Source organism: Patella vulgata, chromosome 6 (assembly GCF_932274485.2).
Source record: "Patella vulgata chromosome 6, xgPatVulg1.2, whole genome shotgun sequence".
NCBI classification, from domain to species: Eukaryota; Metazoa; Mollusca; class Gastropoda; family Patellidae; genus Patella; species Patella vulgata.
Window position 1 is genome coordinate 26,627,444 of NC_065884.2, and position 25,389 is coordinate 26,652,832.

Genomic DNA, 25,389 nt, shown 5'->3' on the forward strand with positions numbered 1-25,389 from the left:
TTGATAACAAAAAGTATAATTCATGTAAAAATAAATATTATTACATGATATACAAAACAATATGTAAAATGGTTAAAACAAAGTAGGCTACATGTATACTGGATTCCTTCAATCAGCAATCTGGACTGTGTTTTGATTTAGGTGATCATGGACAAGATAACATTTACTTCAATGTAATTATTAGTTTTATACTAAATAATAACTGACATTAATGTACATGTAGATAAACTGACCAAACAAATCCTTTCAGATAAACGCCAGATCCAAATTGAAATGTAACAAGCTAGGATCTGTGGGTTTTTTTGTTTTGGTTTTTTAAATGCATGATCAAAGAATATGAAGACTTTGGAATCTTTCTACAGAGTCATTCCATGTCAAGTGGGCCAGGGGTGGGAAAAAATATATGTTATTGTACATGTAAAAACTAGGAACTGTGCAAAATTTGTGGCCTGTAGCTTGAAAATTTCACAGAGATACAGGCATTTGAGTTTCAGCTGTTACCGATAAGTTTTTGCAACAGAATATGTATCAATGATTTACTTGAGTTTCAGACATCTTATTTTTACCTTTCTAGTGAAGATACACAGCTCAAATTTGGTAGTCTGAAAGAATGTTTTGTGTAGATTATGAATCTGCAATCAGATTACAGGTGAGTGGTAGGGTTCGCATGCTACTTGGCGAGAAAAAAACGAAAAAAAAAATTGTTGTAAATGTATATTTTCTGGATTTTGTAGTGCTCCAGGAGCTAAAAAGTAATAGATATAGACCCAAATTTTGGCCTTTCCAGAGATTGCCGGTAGCACTACATAAGAAACATGAAAATGCATCAGTCTTCACTAGATTCCCAGAAAATTGGCCTTGAATATGGTTTCAGACACAAATTTTTCGAAAATTGCCTTGTATATTTGAGCCAATGGACCCTGGTAGATGAGCATGAAACTCAAATGCCTGTATCTCAGTCAATTTTCAAGCTACAGGCCACAAATTTTGCACAGTTTCAAGTTTTTACATGTACAATAACATTTTTTTTCGAGGGGGTCGATTTCCCAAATTTCTGAAAATTGACCCATTTGACATGGAATGACTCCATAAACAAATGACATGATACGGTCATGAGATATTTAATATTCCATATATTGTTACACAATCCACAGTCTAATAGTCACTGTCTAACACAAATACAACTTCAAACACACTAAGAAGCCATACTTTTAGCATTTTAGCGATATCACTTACATGTCTGTGGAAGCAGATGTTAAAAAACCAAGATACTACTACTACATTAAAGTAAATGGCAATGAAAAACAATTCTATTTCCAGGAGTGCAGAATTCGTGCAGTAGTCAACTATAAAGACTGTAAGCTAAATTGAATAAATAACTGTTTTGACAATTTAAGATCCAAGGTAACACAAAACAATCAAATTTTGAATTGTTAACTCAATGTCCGATGGACATAACCCTTAAATGATACCAACAGAAATTGTTGAGATGAGTTTTATACAATTGACACTATAGACAAATCATTTCTTGTAATATATACAGAAATATACATGTAAGTCGGATCATTAACCAGCGGCTGCCAGGCAGGATACGCCCACATTTTGCAAGAGATGAATAGAGAACAAGCTAAAAACAAACAAGATTTTTTGTACAATCGGGGGCAATAATCCAGAAAGTTATGGCCTGAAATGTGCAAATATCAAAAGGGACTGAGATCTTTGGGATACAAAGATATGTTTTAAGTTTCATCCAAATCAGATAAAAACTGTGACGTTTAGAGGGTCCATAACCTTCGTATTACACACTTCTACACAATTTGCGTACAAAGAGCGGCCATTTTGTCGTGCAGTTTCATTTCAATTTACCCGAAATTCATATTCAACCTTCATTATGGTGGAATGGTGATGTATTTAAACGGTTTTTAAAATCAGAAAAAATTGTGACCTCTACAGAATCCACAAGCTATAAATGCAATTTTTCAAACAATCAGCATCATCCAGGAAGTTAAGTTCGGGTATCCGCAATTATCAAAAGGAACCAAGATCTTAGTGTGTAATGCTGATATATTCAAACGTTTTTTTAAATCGGATAAAAATTGTGACCTCTATAGGGTTCATAAGCAAAAAACGCGATTTTCTGTACAATCATGGGCCATAATTCAGGAAGTTATGATCCGATATGCGTGAATATCGAAAGGAACCAAGATCTGTGGGTTATAAACATATATTTCAAGTTTAAGCCAAATCGAATAAAAATTGTGACCTCTACAGTGTTCACAAGCTAAAAACGTGATTTTATGTACAATTCAGGGGTCGTAATCCATGAAGTTACAGTCCGATACATGCCAATATCGAAAGGATCCAAGATCTTAGGGTGATAAACCTATATTTCAAGTTTCATTGAAATCAGATAAAAATTGTGACCTGTAGAGTGTTCACAAAGAATTGTTGACGGGCGGACGGGGCGATGACAATATACGTCCACATGAAAATGTGGGTGTATAAAAAAAAGGCTTTCGACCAAAATAAGCACTTTTATGATGTAGCACAAATTAATAGATCATATTAATACATCTCTTTAGAAATAGTTGCTTTGCCAGTTACTAAAGTAAATGATCTTTGAACAGTTTCAAAAAGTTGCCAATAACGTCTTTTCATGTCACTATTCACTGATTTAACTTTCTTTTCTGGAGATTCTAGGCTTTTCAAAGAGTCTTCTGTATCCAGTTTTATATAGGATTCTGTAATAAAAAAAATTATGAATAAAAATACCAAAACAGATTGAGCCAAACTGAAAATCATAATCTGTTTAAAAATTATCAACCAGCGGTTGTCATGCAAGATATGCCCACATTTTGCAAGAGATGGACAGAGAACAAGCTAAAAGATAGGTTCCCAGGCAACGAAACATACGCCAACAGCAGCTAAATCGTCAGAGCGGTCGACAAGGGTTGTCACATATTTATTCTTTTGTAGGTAATGGAAGCCTTTACCTGTCAGATAAGGTAAGAAAATCACAGTACTATGTCTTAACGGAGCTGAATCGCTAATACTTCCAGAAATTGACACAAATTGGTCGCAATGCATATAATAATGTAATTATGTTCTGCAAAATATGCCAGAAGTCTTAACTGAATGGCAATCTTTAGCGTCTGTTACTTATTGTGCATGCTCTCCAGATAAGAATAGTGTCACCATTTGACATGACTTGGAATATGACTCTAGCCTCTTTCTTTGAGTCCCTTGTTTCAAACGCATTATGGTACACGATTCGTGTACCAATGGTAAAATGTTTATTTTGTCTTGAATATTGGATATCAGACGCCCATCTTTTCCCTGTAAGATCACAAGACCAATGTTGATTTGAATTGACAAATAATTAAGGCTGGGAATCGATATGAAATTTCAATATCGATTATCGGCAAGAATTTGTCAGCGATTATCGATAATAATCGATTATCAATCACTCTTCCGGAAAAAACGAACTTTACCGACCTGTTATTTGTGTTGATCGAGTTACAGTAGTGTTATTATCCTAGTCTAATACTGTGCCGATGTACGTAAAAAAAAATTTATGATTGGTTAATTTTGACGAAAACCAAAGTAGAATTCTTCCAAGAAATTACGAGAGATATAGATATTTTCCCGGGAAGTCAAAAACGTGTTTTGTATGGGCTGTATCTGACATGATTTAGTAATAAAAGCGGAGTTGATCATTAATAATACAATTAGTTTTATCGTGAAAGCAGACAATTTCTCTACAAATCAATCAAGAGCAACGAAGGGAGATAATTCTAATTTTACTATATCACGTGCGATCGTCATTGTTCACAAAGTGCGTGACCTATTTTAGTTTCAACTAGTAATAACAACAAAAACAACGAAAATATTAAAATAATGTATTTAATCTTAAAGTTTAGTTTTTTTACAATAATATATATTTAAAATGTGCCAGTTTGTAAGCAGAAGGGGAAAATAGTTGTTGTGTTGACGTTGTGTATTCGTTCATTCGTCTGCATGCCAGACTACGGCAAGTTCAGTCATGTGAAAGTGACCGTAACTTGCCGTCAGAAGGTAAATATACCGATAATCGATATTTGAATTTCAATATCGATTATCGTATCGCTAAATAACTTCTACCGATTATCGATTATATCGATATTTTTGCACAGCCTTACAAATAATTTGTGTTTTCAATGTCAAAGATTTTTGATGATTAAGCTTCTCTATACAGTCAGATGAAAAACTATAAAATTACAATACTCTTTGTTTACTTACCGGACAACATGAGATTACTGGTGACTGAGAGTTGAGAGAAACAAACTCGACCAATCTGTGTTAGTAAAGATGTGACATCATCACACAATGGAGGAAATGACTCACACATGTCAATTAAACAAGGAACAGTTTGAAGATAAAAATGGATTCTTTCTTCTGTTTCTAGAACTAAATAGAAAATAAAAAGTATTGTTACAAAATATCCTTCACTAGTTGGAACCTCAATACGCACTGCCATAGAGATGAATTTATGAATGTATTGTATTGTGAATATTCATTTTATTATGTATCAGTCAGAATATAAAATACAGTTAAGTCTTGTTTTGCGAAACTTTCAGAGACCAGTCATTTCCAATTGCTAAAAGTAAGGTTAAAGTAAACCCCTCTGTCAAATTTAGCAGCTATCTTCATTTTAAGAATTAAAACTTTTGAAAAAAAACAAAGAAAATTTTATGACTTTGATAAAAAATTTGAAGGGACCCAAATGTACTGTTTAACCAAAGAATTATTTTCATAAGGAATCAGTTGTAGTTAACATGTTCATCACATCTAATCACACATATCTATACTAATATTTGTGACTGTCGTTTGTCTGTCTGTTTGTCTGTCTGTCTGTTTGTTCGGGGTTGGCGGCTACACTAGGTCTGCCCCGAGTCTGAAATTTGGGGTATAGGGGTAGCTCGGACTGGGGAGTAACATAGGCCAGGTGGCGTTAGTCTACCACTTCCGGTTTCGGAGTTATGACCCCCGAGCGAAGCCGGGTATCCTGCTAGTATTGTAGTACTAGTAAATGTATAAATTAAATTAGCATTCTGTAGAAGGAAATTTGTGTAAGAAATGTTTAAATAGATCATGTCCATATTAGACTATATGTAAGATTTTACATCCATTTTAATTACAAGGATTACACTAAGACTGCTCTTTTAGATTTGCAGTAATTCTATTCAAGAGTTAGGGTGTGCATTAACGTCTAATACAGTGCACTCTGTCACATCCGACATCGTATGGGATCGTTACAATATGTCGGAGTACGCAGAGTGTATGAATACCCAGTTTTCTCAAAACCGGAAGTATTATTATAATGTAGCTTCGAACATAGAACTTCGAATCACCAGAATGTCATTCCCTTTAAAAATGATAAACCTTTCCGTACATTCAAAATTTTATTACATTAATTTTTATTTCATTTAACATGCGTAGGAATTTTGAATAGGTCAAATCTGTCGTTAATTTATCTTCTTCGCCGTCTTCAGTTGATCGCAGTCTTGTCTTTGCTATCACGTGTTCATTGATAATGGGCGTACTCGATTGAACGTTCCGGAATTGAATTCTCTAAATCCCAAAAATAATGACAATCGTCACACGGTTCGAAGAGATCCGTAAGGTGACAAAACTTATAGGTTATTCAGGCTCAATCGGCATGCGCAACAAATGTTTCCAACAGGTGCTAGGAATATTTTTACGACTGTGAATTCGGGGGAAAATTCTTGGATAGTCTTGGGTATTTGTCACAACTGTCACACAAGAGATTAAAATTATCAAAGTAATCAACAAAGACCCACGGTAGCGAGTTTTAATCTCACAGATAATTGATTGGTGATTGCTTGTTAATCTTTTGTGGCTTCAAACCCACGGATAATTGATCGGCAAGTGTTTGCTTCACACCCACCGATTGAAGGCCGGATTATAGGGTGTCGATTCATTGGAAATCGTATGACGGGACGGCTGATTGATGTCATAATCCGAAACGTACAGAGGTCGAATTACCTAGAGATTTTTTGGCTGAAGTAATAAGGAAATAAATCGGGACATGAAAATGGTGTCGGATGTAACAGAGTGCCAGAGTGATCAGAGGTCAGATGTGACAGAGTGCACTGTATATAATAAACTACATACCTGTTAATAGAGAGAACATAATATTTATAGCTAACTTGGCTACACCAAGTGATTTCGGTAAGGCATACTGTTTACATAACTGGGATAAAAGCTGAATACCAAATATCTGAAATATAAATATGTTATAAAACAAGCGGTTGCAAAAGATCGGCAGATAATGAGATAAAAATAAGTGGGGTTTTTTGTACAATAAGGGACCATAATCCAGGGTATGATACGCGCAAATATCAAAATGAACCCAGATCTTTGGGATATTAACATATGTTTTAAGTTTCATCAAAATTGGACAAAAATTGTGACCTGTAGAGTGTCCACAAACAAATTGTGGACGAGAGAGAGAGAGAGGGAAATGGGGTTTAACGTCCACTCGACACAAACTAGGTCATTTCAGGACTAACATATGGTTTTTAATTTTATTTCAATAATTTGCTTGCGCGTAGGTGTCTAAAGCAGTGGGAGGAAACCGGAGGACCCCGACAAAACCCAAGAGGTTGGACAGGCAACCCTACTCTTTGTCACGTACAACCGAGGATTCGAAACCACGCCAGTTGACTCAATGACAGGCCTTATGATACAGCGCGCACATGCTAACCATTCGGCCATCCAACCCCCAAAGTTGTGGATGGATGGACAGAGGCGACAACAATAGATGTCCACAATGTGGACTTATAAAAATAAATCTCAATAGATGTAACTATCCTTGTTCTTTCCAAGTTATAGAGACCGGTTCAAACTAATTACTAAAGGGAGCCACGGACACTCATAGAGTAAGACGCTGGCTCGAAAAAAGGAGATCTCCGATTCGATCGTAGTGTTGGCAGAGAAAGTTCCTCTGCATTTTCCGGCGTGGTGTTCCCTTTGTCAGTAGTGCAGGACAGGGGGCTTGACAAGGAACAGTGTCTAGTTGTTTGGATGGGTTAGAAAACCAAGATCCCGTGTATAGATTGGCGTGCAAATAGAAGAACCCTTGACAGTTGGAATTTGAAATAAGAATATGCCGTAATGTTGCTGTCCAGGCAAAATTTCCCTCATAGTACACTGTATGCCCGTTATCCCGGTTGGTGCAGAAAAGTAGGACGTTATTTCCCATTTCATTACTGAAGTCATACCTTGCATTTTTAACTTTAGTTTATAGTTAGAGCATTCTTATTAAAGACCACTTTACAATATATGACATAAGAATATTAAAATTGTTTACCTGTTTTTCAGTCTGCGGTTGTGCAAAAAGTTCTGGTATAAAATCTAAACATATGTGCATGGAAGGGATACCAGAAACAGCCAGGGGAATTAACTCTGCTGGATAACCCTAGAAAAAAAACCCATTTCAGATACAACTATCAAATGAGCCAGGAACAAATTTAGTATTACACATAGTAATGCCAATGTACATGAAAAAAAAGGCTACTAACCCAGTTTATATACTGAACACCTCAAAAGTGCTAACTGAGCAAAAAGTTAACTAGGAAATAAAAGTTTGTTATTTTTCTTACCTGAAAATGTACGAGTTTAGCGAGGTTAGGATCAGCTATAAAAGCTTGATGTAAATATTGACAGACTAGACACTGTATTTCTCTTATGTTGCTCAATTTACCAGCAATTTCCTTAAATATAAATATCACAAAATCATGATAGTTTCTTCTAATGTTTATATTACTTGATGAATCAATATGAATTATCTATCCTTATACATTCCATCCCCTGTAATTTTGACAGAAAAGGCCCATTATTCTTATTTCATGCTAGCTCTAACACTTTTCATAGCTTGATTATAATTATTTGCTACAATGACCCTGACATATACCTTACAAGTCAAAACAATATCTTTAAGACAGTTTTGATGGACAATATGCTTGATTGAATCTTCTGGAATTCATGAACACTGAAAGTCAAGTAAGAATGACACCAGGAGCCAAAATCTGATATTTGCTTTTTTCGATGTTGTCATCTGTTAATCCAAATCTTTGTCACACAATTCTGTCAAGTTATAATTTGTGACTCTGAATGGAGCATCACAGGCAAGAATGATGTCATTTGACTCACCTGTTCTGCTGATGATGGGAGACAACTCTCCAATAATATCTGTAACATAGCACTCTCTTGCGCTTCAATTAAAGCATTTCTTAAATCTCTTCGTTCATGTTCTGATTGGACAGCATTTTCTATAACTGGGTAAGCTTGAATGTGATTGGAGAGATATGTCCTGCAGGCATGCGTGTAAGCATCTAAAGTTCTGAGCACTATTTCTAATAATGGTGGACATCTAAATACTCTTTCATCACAGCGCAATACAACTAGAGGATCAACTATAACATCATGTTCAGTATATGGTGCTGGTTTTGCTGTCTCATTACTTTCTTGTAAATTGTTGATAGTTGATAATCTTAAGCTTAAATAAAAGATAGATTGTCAGGCAATGTAACATACAGCCACAGCAGCTAAGTCGTGCAAGTAGTCCATAAAGGCTGTCAGAATTTTATTCTTTTTTAAGTAATGGCAGCATTTACAAGACACTTAAAACTGATCAAGGGCAAAAACCCATGAAGTAATTATCAGAAATAATTAAAATCTTAGAAGCTTCTAATTCTTCCTAGTGCTGACATAACCGAAACATGTACCCATAATCAGATTTATAAGCTGTTTGAGTGATTGGAAGGCGTCTGTTAAACAGAAACACTGTTAATAAATGTCATGTCAATAAGATGATAAATTTAGCCTCCACGGTGTCCATAAGCTTTTTCAAAGTACTCAAGGAACAGTAATTATTTTTCCAATCAATGTCTGTATTTTAAGCCAGCGATTTGTCATTGAAGTTTAAATAGTAAGCACCTTTATTTAAACAAACTATTTAATTCTATGATATAAAATAAAGTTGTGGAGATTAAAAAGGCATACCTTCTTGGTGAAATTTGGTGGATTTTAAACCAGACTCTTTTGACTAATTCAACTACTCTACGTGGTGTAGTCTCTAACAACATAGTACTCAGATTTCCTACAATAACCTGAGCGAAAGGTAATACTTTAGCAGGTGGAAGGGCCAGTAACTCTTGTAGTTGTAGTATTAATAAACTGGGTGTACCTGGTAGTTGAGATACAGCTGAAAAATAAAACAGATACAGTTGAAAACAATAATTGTAGATTAGTAGAACATATCACAAAGTTACCAAATATACTATTCAAACAAAGTAGGGGATATTTGATTTTGGGGGCATAATACTAAAATATGCAAATGACTACGAAAAAAGTCACTATAGAACCTAACAGAAGAAACATTTCCAGTTACATGTGACGCCCAAACGCACCAATAGCTACCGCATGGAATGCAGGTGATGCTTGGGATCATCATGGGGGTCCAACCCAAGATTTGCACAACTCTGACTTTGACTGTTACAGTCATTGTGGCATTGAATTCCAGGGTGGAAACATCAGTTTAATTGTTATAGTGACCAGAAAACAAATTTTGATATGCGTCGGCTTACCCAAAATGAAAGGTTACGTGCCCTTGGCATGCTACAGATCGGCACAACACAGGCGGTTGTGGCGCGGACGATGAATGTTTCTCAGTCTGTCATAAGCAGGCTATGGTCCAGATACCGTGATACACAATCTGTACAGGACAGACCACGCTCAGGTCGACCAAGGGCGACAACTCAAGCCCAGGATCGATTTATCCGTACCTTGGCCTTAAGAAATCGTGTCATCACAGCAAATCAGATCAGCGCTCGTCTTCAAACAGACACTGGTGTGAGAGTGAGTGGCCAGACGATTCGGAATCGACTGCATAGGGGTCACCTTCGCGCCCGACGTCCTCACGTGATCCCTTGTTTGAGAGATCATCACATTCAGGCAAGACGGTGTTGGTGTAGGGATTGTCAACACTGGGATAATCGACGCTGGAGCAATGTGATGTTTTCAGATGAGTCAAGGTTCACTGTTGATTTTTTGGACAGACGTAGGAGGGTGTGGCGTCGTCGAAACGAGCGCTTCCAAGACGTTAACGTCATCAGACATGATCGATTTGGGGGTGGTTCTGTTATGGTGTGGGGAGGCATCACTGTTGCTGGAAGAACGGCTTTACATATTGTTGCAGGGCGTGTTACAGGCCAGTACTACCGGGACAACATCTTGGCAGTCCATGTTGTGCCGTTCGCACGACGTCATGGCCGCCGTTTCATCTTCCAGGATGACAACACAAGATGTCACAAGGCCAGGATCGTTACAGGTTACCTCCAACAACAGAACATCACCACATTACCTTGGCCAGCACTGAGTCCCGACCTCTCCCCCATCGAGCATGTCTGGGACATGCTTGGACAGAGGTTACGTCAACGTCAACAACATCCTGCCAATGTCCAAGAACTTGCTGCTGCGTTGCAACAGGAATGGGACAATCTGGACCAAAATGACCTTAGACGTCTCATTAGGAGTATGCCACGTCGGATCAATGCTTGTTTGGCAAACAGAGGAGGATTTACCCGTTACTGACTTGGTTGTGATGCTGTGGTAACTTTGCTGTTTGACCCCGGGTATCATTTTACCCTTATAATGGTCAGTCTGTGCCTTACTTAGTCTAACGATCATTTGGAATAAATCGATGAATGTGAGCATCATTTCATTTTGTCATTTGTTTCTTCGTCAGTTTCATTAGGTGACTTTAATAACACTTAAAAATCAAATATCCCCTACTTTTTTTGAATAATATATCTTAGATTTCTGTAAATGCAAATCGATAAGAACAATCAATCAGATGTGATACATTAAGTGGGGTACGCTTCCAAGTCACTTTTCATTTTTTTAGAAAAAAGAAACAGTTTCTTATTTATTGAAAAAAGATTTTTCCTGGGTAAATGTAGCAATTGCATTCCAATTGCCAAGAACCCAAAATAAGCTGATATATTAAGATTTGAATCATCCAATTTTAGTTTTATGCAATGTTGAATTTGATTCATAAACTATATTAAATTGCTACACTGTATTTATTTTTGAAAGTTTAATACACAATTTCTAGGTCATACCATGTTGAATGGATTCTGGTGTTACGGTTTGTATTTGTGTCACTGTGTGAATTCTCTTGATCTGATTGGTTGATACTAAACTATCACTCAACCAATCCTCAACCAGACACAGATGTGGAAAATGACTAGCTAGCAACCTGAAAAAAATATTCATTTACTTAATGAACAAAAGGTCTTAAAACGATATACAATATTCTCCACATTTGTGTTTTCAGTGGAAATACTTTAATAACCACATTCTTCATGAAATGTACATTGTTTTATACATGATTTATCAATCATCTGTCAAATACATGCTGACTATCTACAAATCATCAGCAGGTTGACAGATGACCATTCACTTATACATGCTTCAAAACTAATGCTTCCTAATGTAGGACCTAACTAAATGTATGTACTTTTAAGTTTGTTTCCTTTTTAAATTATGCCTTAGAAATAAGGATCTCCCAAACATTAGTTGAGGAACTAACCACAATATATAAAACATAAGGTATCTAATATGTGGGTGTAGAATAAGAATCCCCTACTCCAAAGTTACACTGAATGCATGGATTACAAGAAATGTTGAGGCCTTTCCCTTTAAATCTGACCTTATCAAGCCCTATCTGTTTTCAATTTACTAGTCTATGACATTTGTTTTCATTGATGTTCATGATCCATTAAACAACATTTCATTTCATTTAAATATAATATAATAAGCATTGGTACTATAATGCCAAACTAATTGAAATATTTCAATCAGTATATACATTTAGATAAAATCAATAAATTTGCACCATCCAAGTTCTGTGACCTGTGCCTATGGGAAATGGAGAAATGTATCTGAAAAGTATGAGTAAACATGGATGACCTGTATGATGAAAAGTATGAGACAAGCTATATTTACTTGATAAGAGCTGGGAAGATACCCGCACACTGTTGTTGTTTTAACTGAGCTTCTTGTACTAGATAGTTGATTGGTATTATAGACATGATAGATTCACTGTAACTTGACATTTTACGTTGACTTAACACTGAAAATATAAAGAATTCAAAATCATCTCAAATTTATCATGCATTTTTCTCTAGACAAGTTTGGAATTAAATGTGAACCCATGATATTCTAGTTAATCATTCAACAGCAACATTTCCACTTCATATTTAAGAGTCAACTACGAATTTGTACCTTTAAAGCTATATTTTGGTGTGCTAAATACATAATTATTGATTGACAGACTCCTTAATAAACCCCACCACCAGCAATGTCATGCATGCTAATGCCACCCTGTCACTTGCACAATTTGTGTCACCACAATGTTGCGCAATGTGTCGTGGCAAGGCGTGCCATTTTGGTGTTAGCTGTGTTTGCGCCCTGTTCACGCATTGTGCACAACTAAGTTATGCATCATCTACGTAATGCGATGCCAAAAATAATTGAAAATTTGAGACACAATGGCACTATTTGCTTACGCATAGGTTATTGTTCGCGCGTTGATTATGTCTGCCGCTTGCAGTGGATTCCCATGGCACACACTGACACATATTGATATGCATCATCGGCAGTTTTGCGTCGAATTCACACCATGTTCATGAATGGTTATGATCACAAGATTTTATTAATTGGAACATAAATGGGTGAATAACTCTCCACAAGTAAACAAACCACACAAGTTTCAAAAGATTCGATCAAGAAATTTGTCATGTATTGCGTTCACAAATCTTAAAAGTTAAAATATGACTAGAAAGAAAACACTGCAAAATCCATTTGAAAATCAATTATTTTTTTTACAATAAATTCTATCAATGACTCTGACTTAAACTCTCCCAAGATTTCATTAACTTAAACAAGGGATAACTAACTCCCTGATTTGTGATCAAAAAATTCTAAATAAAAAGAAAAAAAGACATACAGAAATCTGTCCTGTAAAGTGGTTATGTTTGGATGCTGGTGATGACAATATACATCCAAATTAAGTGGGCATATACAAGTTTATACAAGTTCATTATTATTAGTGAGTTCAATAGACAAACTAAGAAGGAAAGTGTCAATACTTACCTAAAGATTTCATATTATTTAACAACGTATCTTCATACAATAATAAATAATATAAGACTAATATTTGACAGCCTACGTCTTTCTTCTCTGACAATATTATAGTCGGTGATTGACGACCACTAATATCTTTTCTATTAGGTGGTGCTTCAAACACTTCTAATATCTCCTGTTCTGTTATTGGTTGATTTAAATTGTCCGTTTTAATTCCTTTAACAATAATAGAATTAACGTACGAGTCTATTAACGGAGGTAGAAGTGGGTGTAAGGGCAGACAACTACTACACATTTGTCTATAAATCCAATCCTGAAAATGAAGAAAAATAACTTTATAAGTTTGGTATGGTTATTGTGTATTTCAAACTAGATACGATGAATTGAAAATTTGTCAAAATTTGTGCAATTTGTTTCCAAACTGGGATATTTACCCATGATATATGTTCAAAATTGTACATTGTGAACTCACCTTTATGGGAACTTTATGTTTGGAGAAAACTCGACTTTTTAATAGTTGAAATATAATATGTATTGGTAAATAACCCACCATATTGGCATTCAAACCTTCAGTAACTGGTATACTGACAGCATGAGATGCTATAACCTGTAACATAATAAAATACCATATTTATATGATAGAGCAATAAATAAATTCCTTAATCCACAGGCGATGGAAAACAGCAAGTTCCAAGAGTTTTTTAATTGCTAGAATGTAATATCGTAAGAAAGAAATGAAGTGGGTTTTAATACCCTTACTTTTCTGCTCCGACTGGGATAATGAAAACAGACATAAGCTACATAGTTTGCTTTGAGCGAAATTTTCGAATTCCAATCTTCAAAAAGCACACATAACCTTGTTTTGTCGTCCCACCAGAACAACTAAACATGGTCCTTGCCAGGCCTCCCTATTTGCATCACTGACAAGGGGAAACCACATTGGAAAATCCTGAAGAACTTTCTTAGCCCCACAGCTCCCCCTAAGAAAGCAAAGAAAGGGTCATTTTCTTATGAAATAAAAAAAAATTGCTGTTTTTTTTTTTGATTTAAATAGTGGTATCTGTAACTAGATCAAAAGAATGAACTCATCCTGACCTGTTCTGTAAATATTTCTTGAGTAAAAATTTGTCGAATTCTTGAAAGAGCATTGGCTTTAACTGGACTCTGGAAAAAATATTATATTAAAAAAATAACTATGAGCAAAATGTAGCAATCAGCTTATGCAATTTTGATTTATTTATCGCCAGTAACCAGCATTTAAAAATACTAATTGTTAAATACATCAATACATTTATAAATTTTACTAGTTTATGGTCCATTACATGAAACCACCCTATATAATATCCCTTGTTTATTTTTCGATAACTACCCACACATGGCAGTTTCAGTGATCCAAGTGTGATCACATGATGTATTTTTTTACGGCACACTGAGAGGCAAAGATGACGTTACAACTTTGTGCGTAACTGGGAGATAGCGAAGGCACATCATAAATGTCCACATTTGACTTATTTTGGTAGCCTATAAATTTGTGAAAATGTATTTTCGAACACTTTATTTGAGAAATCTAGGATAATAAAATCTGTTTCAGTTTCTAAATGATGTACGGTATATAAATAATAAGACTAATTAAATTTTAACACTAATATATCTCGCCTTAAAAATTCAGATTTGTTTCTGTGGCATAAACAATATTCATGAAAAAAATGGTCCAGTACCTTCATTCCTAGGGTGTTACATACAAGTTCTGCAATGGCAGCTGTCTGGTTGCTATGGAAATGAAGAGCAATCAAAAATAACATTTCTCCAAATGACTTGCCGCTTCCCATATTCCTGTTGTAAAAAAAAAAACAAAAGCAAACTGAAATCAAAGATGCACACGTCGTTTTAATTTTTATAATGTTATTTTTTTCAACAGATTTTGTTCTGTAACATATAAAAAAGTCAACTATTAAAATTGGTGTCCAAAACCAGATTCCATTGTTGCTATTCCCACATGGTCTGAACTCCTGATTAGTTCTTTTAGGATCAGTCAAGATATCAGTTTCAATACATATGATATCTACAGCGTAGAAACCTCTGGTTCAGAAAGTGTAGATAGACATACTTATCAAATATACTTTCTGCTGTTAAAAGCCATTTAATCCATTCTACTACTTCATGTTCTAATTCTAAACCACTGAAAGAGAAATAAAATGAAATGAAATGGGGTTTAACGTACTGTTCTGCTCGACTGGGCTAATGAAGACGGGCATACGCCATACAGTGTGCCATGAGGGAGGAGAGAGATTATGACCGGACAGCCGAGCTACGGGATAGTCTTATATCGAATTCCAACTGCAAGGAATCTTTTACGTGCATGCCAATGGTACAAGGGACCTGTTTTTTGTCCCAATTGAACAACTATTTGTTGCTCCTTGCCAGAAACCACTGAAAGAAAAGGAAATTTAGATACAAAATATGTACAGACACATAGCATTTATATTAAGCTGCCATTATTTAAACGTGATGCAAACAATATCAATTACTATGACTTTGTAAAATTAGTGCACAATTCGGAGATGTCAAATCAAAGATAACTTTACATACCCCTGTGCTAGCAGAAGAGGAGAGGCTATCAACATACATAATGACACTGATATTAACTGTGCACCAGCACTCGTAGGAGGTGGCTTGGCAGTCATAACCTCTAATAAAGCTTTTGTTTCTTCATCACTGAATCTATTAAGAAGACAAATAGGAAGTAGGACTTATTAATATATTTATACAGATCAGCTAACATACATTATAAAAACATTAAGACGACCACTAATCCTGTTCAATGTTATGATTTTAAAACAGCAAATTCTGCCTAAGCGTTTGTGAGAGAGTGAGAGAATGGGGGTTAATGCCCACTCAACCAGTGTGCTGCGAGATCTTCCTAAGTGTGCTGCGAAATTTTGAACGGCACACTAAGAAAATGCGAAACACCAGGTGATCCTAATTGAGTATTTACTGGTGTCTACTGGTAGGTTCATAGCTGTGTTTTTCTTTATATAGTTTGAGTCTTTCCATGTGTTTATAACTAGTCTGTGTCAACAGTTGCATGCCGTCTATGACTTCCCATGTTTTTATTTTGCATAATTCAAATATTTTTCAGTATTTACTGGTAAGTTCATATATATTTAGCCAGGTGTGCCCTTATTTTTGCATGTGTTCCAAGGTGTGCCGTTGGCAAAAAAAGGTTGAGAACCACTGGTCTACACATTAGACCACCCAGACCCTCCACACTCAATTGATGGTATTGATATTTATATATATATATTACAAATCAGTACTAAAGTAAAGCTAATTTGTAACGGCAGCTAGCATAATCCCTTAAAATATATACTCTACATTTAACACTTACTTCAATGTAGCCATTCCCTTTAAAGCACAATATAATCTTAATAATGTCACTGAATACACAACTTTACCATTATCCATAGACTGACCAAAATGTGGCGTTACAAATCTCAGCTGATCCAGTAGATATTGGCGTAACATATGAAGCATGGAAGAAACAGGATTTCCCTTTCTCTGTAGTAAAAAAATGAAATTATCAAATTTTTTGTGATGTTAGGAGTTAAATAAACAAAATGAAACTTTAGTCTTATTCACTTGAAAAAATCTAAGTCAAAAGTTTGAAATATAATATGATAGGGAGCCACGGTGGCTAAATGAGTAAGATGCTGGCTCACTAGCATAGTTTCCCTTTGTCGGTGCAGGACGAAGAGTCTGACAAGGACAGCTGTCTAGTTATTCGGATTGGACGAAAAACATTGGCGTCCACATAAAAGATCCCATGGAAGTTGGAATTCGATATAAGAGTACGCCATAGCGCCACTGTACGGGCAAAATTTCCCTCATAGAACACTGTATGGCATATGCCCATCGTCATTAGCCCAGTCGGAGCAGAACAGTAGGACGTTAAACCCCATTTCATTTCATATAAGATGATATTCATACTGACCCAACTCAAACTATCTGATTCAACTAAACAATACTGTATATATCATTCTAATACTAATAATCATGGCACTTGCTTTGGCCATGTTCCCCATTCAAAATATATTACTGAAAAAACTAATATCGAAGTGAGCATTCTGACATTTAATCATCAATCTACCTTTTGTCCAGCTTTAACAAACTGTGAGAACCATGTTCGTGTTCCATGATCTTCACCTAACATAAGTGAACTAACAAATGCTACAGCATCACTCGTTGGTAAACCAGTGTTGGATTCAGATGTGGAAATCTTAAGTGAAAGACTAATAGCTAGTCCAGGCATTGTACAGTTTTCAACCTATTAAAAAAAATTAGAATCATAACTTGGTTTTATTTTCAGATAAACAATAGTAATTGGAAGAATATTTTGATAGGAAAACAACATTATTGACTATCTATCTGTACTTCTTTAAATCTATTTGATGTACCAACTAAACAAATGACAAACAACCATCTGTCTAGTGACATTCTATGACTGTCAATTAAAATGCAGAATAATACTAGGTCTGGGCGATATTTGAAAGTTTTATCATTCCGAAAAAAAATCCACAAGATATTTCCATTATTACCAAATAATAGTCCTTCAAAACAAAGGAGATTTGAAACAAGGCAGCGAATTCCTGAAAAAGTTTCTCTGAGAAGTCTAGAAATTCGAATCATTGTATGGTCACGCCTATTCTATGCTTTAATAAAATACAATAATCTTTCAGGGAAATATTATTAGGGAAGGAAGATTGCTTCAAACAATATAACGGATTATTGCAGTATCTTTAATGGTCAAAAGATATTGTCAATAAAATTTACATATCGCGATATATTGATTTATTGAAATTATTGTCCAGCCCTAAACTAAACAGAACATAAACATGTAACAGATAATCCAAAATGTCAAACTGAATTAACCTGGAAGAAACTATATCTCACTGATGAGCCAAATGGTTCCTTATATAAATCGATAAATAATTCTTACATTTATTAAAACTATACCAGCACTTACACAGAGGGTTCTGATATTTAATGTCTCTTGTGGATTCATGGCAGCCATCATTTGTAACATATGTAATCTACGTCTACCACCAATAGTTTCTTCATCTTGTCTTTCACCATGACTTACTAAACTTACACAAACTGACAAAATAATACATAAATAAGTATTGTACACTAAAGTCATTCTTTTTTTACTTGGGATCTAGATGGCCAAAAGGTCTAACACACAGGGCTCACTGGCTTTCAATTTTTTTCCGCCAAAATGGATGATAATTTTTATATATAAAAATGTTCATATTTTTTTTCCGCCAACTGGAATATTTTATCTGCCAAAAATGTGTGATAAAAAAGACAACATCTAACAATTTTATGTCTCAGCTAAGCTTATATTAATAAGCCTATCTGAGACATAAAACCGTTAATTGTTTTATAATATTAAAATAATATAAAAATATTTTAAAACAATTAACGATATATAGAATACAATATACAACAACTTTAAAAATCTGTCTGTATATAATACATTAGCACAGTTTGGATTTAATAAGATCAGATTTTGGGGGGGACTTTAGTCTATTTGAACACCGTACTGCACTATATATTTCCAGTATTTACACGTTAGATCTCATTCAAGGATTGCCAATTTTCTATAAATTTATGTGTTGCGTGTACAATAGGCCAATAGTTATTTTCAGGTACCGTAAAGGTATCAGAATCTGAATCCCTGATAGAATGATTTAAATTTCAATTATATTTGTAAGAGATGCTTACAATTATACCCGTTGTTCACCTTTAGATCATTTTGGCGACGGTAATAGGATACATGTGGCGAAATGATTTCTCGCTCAAGAATCGTCACTATTCAACTCATTCTTACATTTTCAACCAGTGGTGATAATATAATTTGAAATAATGATATCTGATAGGCATGCTTGTTTGTCTTACATGACGTATATGAAGCCACTGTAAACGAATTCAGGTATCAAAATATTTAATTCTCTTTGAAAGGAACTGTCGGCCATTTTGATTACATGAATTAACATTTTTTTAAGACGAAGCGAAACATCAAATAATCACCGCTTTGATTAATCATTAGGAGTAAATAATGACTTGGGATACACTCTATATAGATCATTGGTAATTATCAATCAAATAATCATTAATCCAAGACAACTAATTAGTATTACTCATTGACGCAATCCAGATTATAAGCCAGTTGATTAATTTATAGTATTCCGCCACATGATTGACACTCAATTAATGGTTAATCCAGGATAAATACGATTCGAATTTTAAGATTTTTTTCCGCCAGTTTGCAAAAAGAATCGCCAGTACCGCAAAACATTATCGCCAAAATCAAATTTTAATTGCCACTTTCATATTTTTATCTCAAATTGCGACTTTGGCTACCGACAGTGTGAGCCCTGCTAACACATGTGCATATTAGATCATAAAGTCTGTCTTGTGTAAAGTGACATGGTTTCAAGCTCAGGCTTGTGACCTTTTGGGTTTTATTTGGGAATAAGATTGTTGTAGTCCCAACTTAGCAAGCAGGAATATCCAGAAAGTGATAGTCTCCTAGAAGAATGCCTGGCTTCTCTCGGGGGTCATAACCCCGAAACCGGAAGTGGTAGACTAACGCCACCTGGCCTATGTTACTCCCCGGTCCAAGCTATCCCCATACCCCAAATTTCAGACTCGGGGCAGACCTAGCGTAGCCGCCAACCCCGAACAGACAGACAGACAAACAGACAGACAAACGACAGTCACAAATATTAGTATAGATTTCATAATTACTTATGGGACTTTTCATTACCTATACTTGATTACTTACCAGATTTAAAAGATTCCGGAGAATTGGCCAACAGCTGACATATTAACCAAGAACCATTCTTTAATGATAACAAAGCTTCTGCAATATCTGGTAATGGTAACAAGTTAGGTAACTCTGAAATACATAATTTATATGTGATGCTAATTTTGCATGTATCGCATGCTTTGATCTATTAATAATAAATTTTGAACATTTCAAGTAGAACTAAAGCTGTTGCCATTTTGTTAATATTTTTTTTCATTAACTAATATTAAAATAGTTCAAAAGTGCTCAACATTAAATACAATTTGAAAAAAAGGTTTTATATAATATATATGTATAGAAAAATAATTGTGTAAAATATCCTATAATGTTACATGTTCAAAATGCATAAAATCTACTACAAGATTCAATGGAAAATCAACCAACCTGCTTGAGCTATAGAAAGAATGTCTGAAACTTCTTCTAAATAAACCTCACTCTCAAATAATTCACAATTTTTCTGATAATTTGGGTTCTTTTGATCTTTAATCTGAAATGTGAAAAAAAAGAAAAATATCTCTAAATAAGATAGTTTCTTAATTTTTGAAAAGGTAGAGTATATGAACCTCACCATTTTTGAGTTTTCAGAAATCATGAAATTATCAATCATAGAAATATTTTTAATTTTTACATCAAGCGAGTGTTTTACATTTATTTCCTCATTAGGAATTAAGGCAGGCACCAAATCCACCATCTACAACTTTTTTGAAGAGTTTTATAAAGAATGACATTATTTGCGCACAGTTTTACAGCCAATTATATATTGATAAGAATTCATTATATTGTTAGCACCAGGGGGGTATTTAATCATCAGATTTAGTGAATCATATCCATCAAGTGCAATGTACATAATCACTCAATCTGATTAAAATACAGATCTATATTTCGTTTCGTTTTTTATACTTTCGATGGCCTACACTACATGAAGATCTGACCGGTTGTTGCGATAGATCACGTCAGAGGTCATACGAGAGGCTTTTGACCCTATGACATCAGACATTTGATTAACCAATGGGCATTGATGTTACTGGATTACCCACAGTTCCGTGCAAAACACGCCTAAAGCTCGCCGTAACAGACTGTTTCATTGGCTAATACCTCACACCATTCAGAACACGTCAATGATGACAACTCTTCCAGATCCTAGTGTAGTAAAGACAAGTAAAACGAAATTTTGAACTATAAAAACAAAATGAAATAGGGTCTGTGTTTTAAAATCAGATTGATAATCACTCAGTTACATACATGTATTGCAATGTGTACCTTTACCAGTGATTCTGTTTTGTACATATGTCAGACATGTCTACCTAGATAGGTATTAGTCTGGCTGCAAATATGCTAATTTGGACATCAAGATATGGTAATCAATTACGTTAGGTGGTGATCATGGAACAAGAACTTGGTTCTCAAAATTCAAAATTTGACTGTACTGAGGCAGGGTAAACCCATAATTATTACTAATCTCAATTGTCTTTAATAACAACCAGTGATCAAACCAACAACAGTGTCACATGTACCTTGACTTACTACTTTTTTTCATTTTAATCCTCAAAACAATTAATGGTTTCTCCTTTGTCAGTCCTATTAACCACCATGAAGCCATTATGTGAATTAAAAATGATAATCATAAATGTTATTCAGATTACGATGTGCTATATTTTCGATGACGTTTGTAAATATGGAAGTGAATGAAAGCTTATTGGTAGTGCTGGGTAAAATATGGATATATATCGATAGTATCGATTAGACCTGCCAGAAAAGCACTAACAATAGTAGCTTGTTACTATCGATTATCATTCTCTTTGTCTATTTATCGTGCGTAAGAGTCAATGTTTTCTGTGAGTCAATGGTTTCTGTAAGTTAATCCTTCGTATATATAATACATCACTCACTTTAATTACCTTAAAGTATCAATGTGGTATTTAAAAAATATGTTTATATAAATTTGCTCTCATTTAAACAATACCGGTACTTTGAGTTTGAAACAATTTTTGGTGAAGTGCCATATTGTGGAATTTGCCAAATTAGAGAAACACAGATGTGTAAATAAGTCAGAGTTTTTCCCCTTTCAGAATTCGTCTGCTCAATATAATGAAATAGCACTCAAAGATGACAAAATGCTTGTATTTTTTCATTCGGAATCCAAGGCTACATTATTCTAATAATAATCATAAAGAATTTACGTATTCGTGATAACAAGCTCTTTATTAATTTTTCTCTACTATTGGCAAGCGAATCGACAACGGATTGTCCATTATATTGGTATTTGTCGAGTTCATGTACACAATGTTTTGAATCGACTAGAGTTCATTTTATTTTGGTTCCTCCACATATGTATTAACAGTATTTCTTAATTTGAAACCAAGGCTAGATTATTTCCAAAATAAACAACAATTTACGTAAATTATATATATGTAACATGAGAAAGTTTATTATTAATCCTTTAGATGAACCAAAAACATCTCTCGCAACATCGTATGGTTTAAACCGTTAAACACATCATCCAGTCTTGATTACGACCGTGAAAATAAGTCGTTTTGATTATCGATAGAAAAAAACACTATTGATACCCAGCACTACCTATTGACCTCATTTCCTGAAAGCAACAACTTCTAGAAACCCAATTCTTGCCTCAGTTCACCCAAAATGTCCAACAGGCAAAATTTTGGAAAAGAAACCCTAATCTTTACCTCTGACATAACAAACAATAATTCACTAAGAAGAAGGCGAATTCTACGAGCTGGATCACTTCGTTCAAATTCCAAAACTAGACCATGTTGTAAGTTGGATATTAAAACACTGTCAGTCTGATTTCCTCCAATCTTTGACCTGAAAAATAAATAAGATAAGAGACAATGCGTACGGTACCAGTAACTAGGAAATGGATACTAATCTTTCATTATGAATATGATTATGTCTTAATTATTGGATATTTTCATGGTAAGATAACAAAATCCAATATTGATTTGAATAGACCGATAAAGCATGTTTGCAATGTTAAGGACTCTGGATAATACTAGCTACAGCTTTATGAACTTTTTATCATATATGACAATTACGTTCTTGAAATATGATGTAGGCCTATGCATTTACCTTAATTGTTGTTCCTTTTTTACATCTTGTTCAAGGGCATGAAAATCAATAGACAACAATGTCACAATATTGTTAACTATTTCTAAACCTGATAGTATTTTAGAAATCTCTTTTCTGTCCTGTGTCCATTCATCACCCATATCCAACGGTGCACACAGAGCCATGCGTACCAGGCTTGGTAGCACTGGTCTAAGTTCTGTCTCACTGCAACAACTAAGTCCTCGAATATCAACATTTTGCATAGACTGAAAAACTTTACTTTTAACCGGTTCTCTTGTTTTGAACATTGCGAACAAATGTGACATTAATTTTGGGGGCATAAAACGTCCTAATTATCTCATGGGTGACATTTTAATACACGTTTTTTATGCTCTCGTCGCACAATACTGTGCGCTCTCGTCTTTCTTTTATGTCTTTAGCCGGTTTATTATGAAACACAAATCCTCCCTTTTTTCAGAGAGACGTACATAAAGGGAGGTAACTGAAACATAATTTTGACGGAATAAGACTACTATATAATTTTTCCCTATCCATTTTTTTCCATCAAAACAAGACAGAAAATCAAAATTCAGACAATTTTTAGAGTCCAAAAATAACAATTAACAGATTATATTGTCATTTTCATGGAGCCATATGCCAACCTTTCAGATTCGATCAACGGCATTTCCAAACTTTGATCCGAAAGGGCTGTTTATATCCAGGGGCATATGGCCGGGGGCGACACTTCATGTGGGCGGCAAATTATCTAAGTGCATGCAAGAAATATTCAAAGGGGGCCAGTTTGGATATTTTTGGAATAGTCTAGTTGGAGGCCGACTATACCTGTATGCGGGAGAGGGGGGGGGGCGTCACTGAAACTTTTGCCCTGGGCGCCACATAGGCTTGTGAGAGGCTTGTTTATATCGCCTTACTATGAGGCATCACATTATTATAGATCGCAGACATTCCATTGCCATCAAAATGAGTCATAGCCAACCGTTCGCCATCCGATAAATTGGATTTCAGCTTCCCTATCCCTGACTTAAAATATAATCGTCATTTGAGGGAGTTTTTATTCCTTACAAACTATAATAATGCGAAAGTAAAATCTCTGCAAGGTAAAGATTATTGCTGCGTTTCAATTACTTTTTTTTCAGAATTTACAAACAGTATCGAATAGTCACGGTACGAGTTATAAACTATTCTGGTATTTCTGACAAGCGGCCTGTTTTCACTTGCAAATTTAGTGCTACCTGTGACACAGCTGGTCCGGAATGGTATAGCACAGTGGGCGATTACGGGCCTCAGATTCATTCACATGATTTGATAGTGCTTTTATGTCTTACAATGTCCGTGTTTTGTCTTGCCCGCGTGTTTTTCTTCCGGTTTTATAGCTGCACTGATAACTAGGGCGTTCGCCATGCAAATTTGGGGAGGATTCTGCGGAATGTTCCAGTCCGGCTCTAAACAGAAGTTGTGACGTCACTACACACCAGGGTCTTGTTACATTTCATCGATGAAAATCGAAAATGTGGTTCCAACAGTCTCTTCATCTTGAGGTTTAGTAGGTCTATATGTCTGTAATCCACAATTATTGCATCTCATATCACAATAAAAGGTATGCATATTATACCGATTTTTGATAATTTACTGTTTTTAATGCCAAATTGTCATTTTTAATTTAAAATCGTGGCGTTTTTGTGAGCCTTTATATATAGTCGTGGAAATTGTGCGCTATAAAAATGTACAATAATAATTATAATAATCTTGACATGCATGTAAAAGGAACCTTGACAGCTGGAATTTGAAATAAGAGTAGGCCGTCGCACCGACGCCCGGGCACCATTTTCCTCATAGGATTACATGGCGTATGCCCGTTTTCATTATCCCGGTTGGTGCAGAAAAGTAGGACGTTAAACGCCATTCCATTTCATTTCAGAACCATAATATTGCATATAAAAATAAACACAAGTAGAACAGTGTAAGATCCAGTAATAGCTCTGTTCAGACACAATTACTATCCCCCACGCAAAAGCGTTTTATTTTCGAGGCGCCAGCCTCCTCGCGAAAAAAATCAAAGAAATTGAACAAATAAAACGGGAGAAAAATGCTAAAACCGATGAGAAAAATGAAAATGTACCCTAGTTAGGGAGGGCCCTAAAGGCAGACAAAAGGGCCCCGCGTCTGACAAAAGGGCCCCTCTGGCCAAGGGAAAGGGGCCCCGAGTCCGAGTCGAT

General features: G+C 35.2%; 1 protein-coding gene across 1 annotated transcript; it reads right to left on the reverse strand.

Annotated features, from left to right (window-relative positions):
• LOC126823430 (integrator complex subunit 2) lies at positions 1–23,581 on the reverse strand. The gene is made up of 22 exons (XM_050552271.2): positions 23,174–23,581; positions 22,771–22,909; positions 20,468–20,570; positions 20,060–20,173; positions 18,236–18,366; positions 17,360–17,536; positions 16,601–16,770; positions 15,802–15,933; positions 15,320–15,391; positions 14,931–15,045; positions 14,308–14,376; positions 13,685–13,819; positions 13,222–13,525; positions 12,073–12,199; positions 11,187–11,323; positions 9,067–9,268; positions 8,215–8,560; positions 7,665–7,775; positions 7,373–7,480; positions 6,175–6,280; positions 4,279–4,446; positions 1–2,741 (listed from the first exon to the last, which is right to left on the reverse strand). Exons 1-22 carry the CDS (start codon positions 23,491–23,493, stop codon positions 2,566–2,568), a joined length of 3,462 nt encoding a protein of 1,153 aa, XP_050408228.2. The 5' UTR covers positions 23,494–23,581; the 3' UTR covers positions 1–2,565.
• Between the last annotated feature and the right edge of the window lie 1,808 nt (positions 23,582–25,389).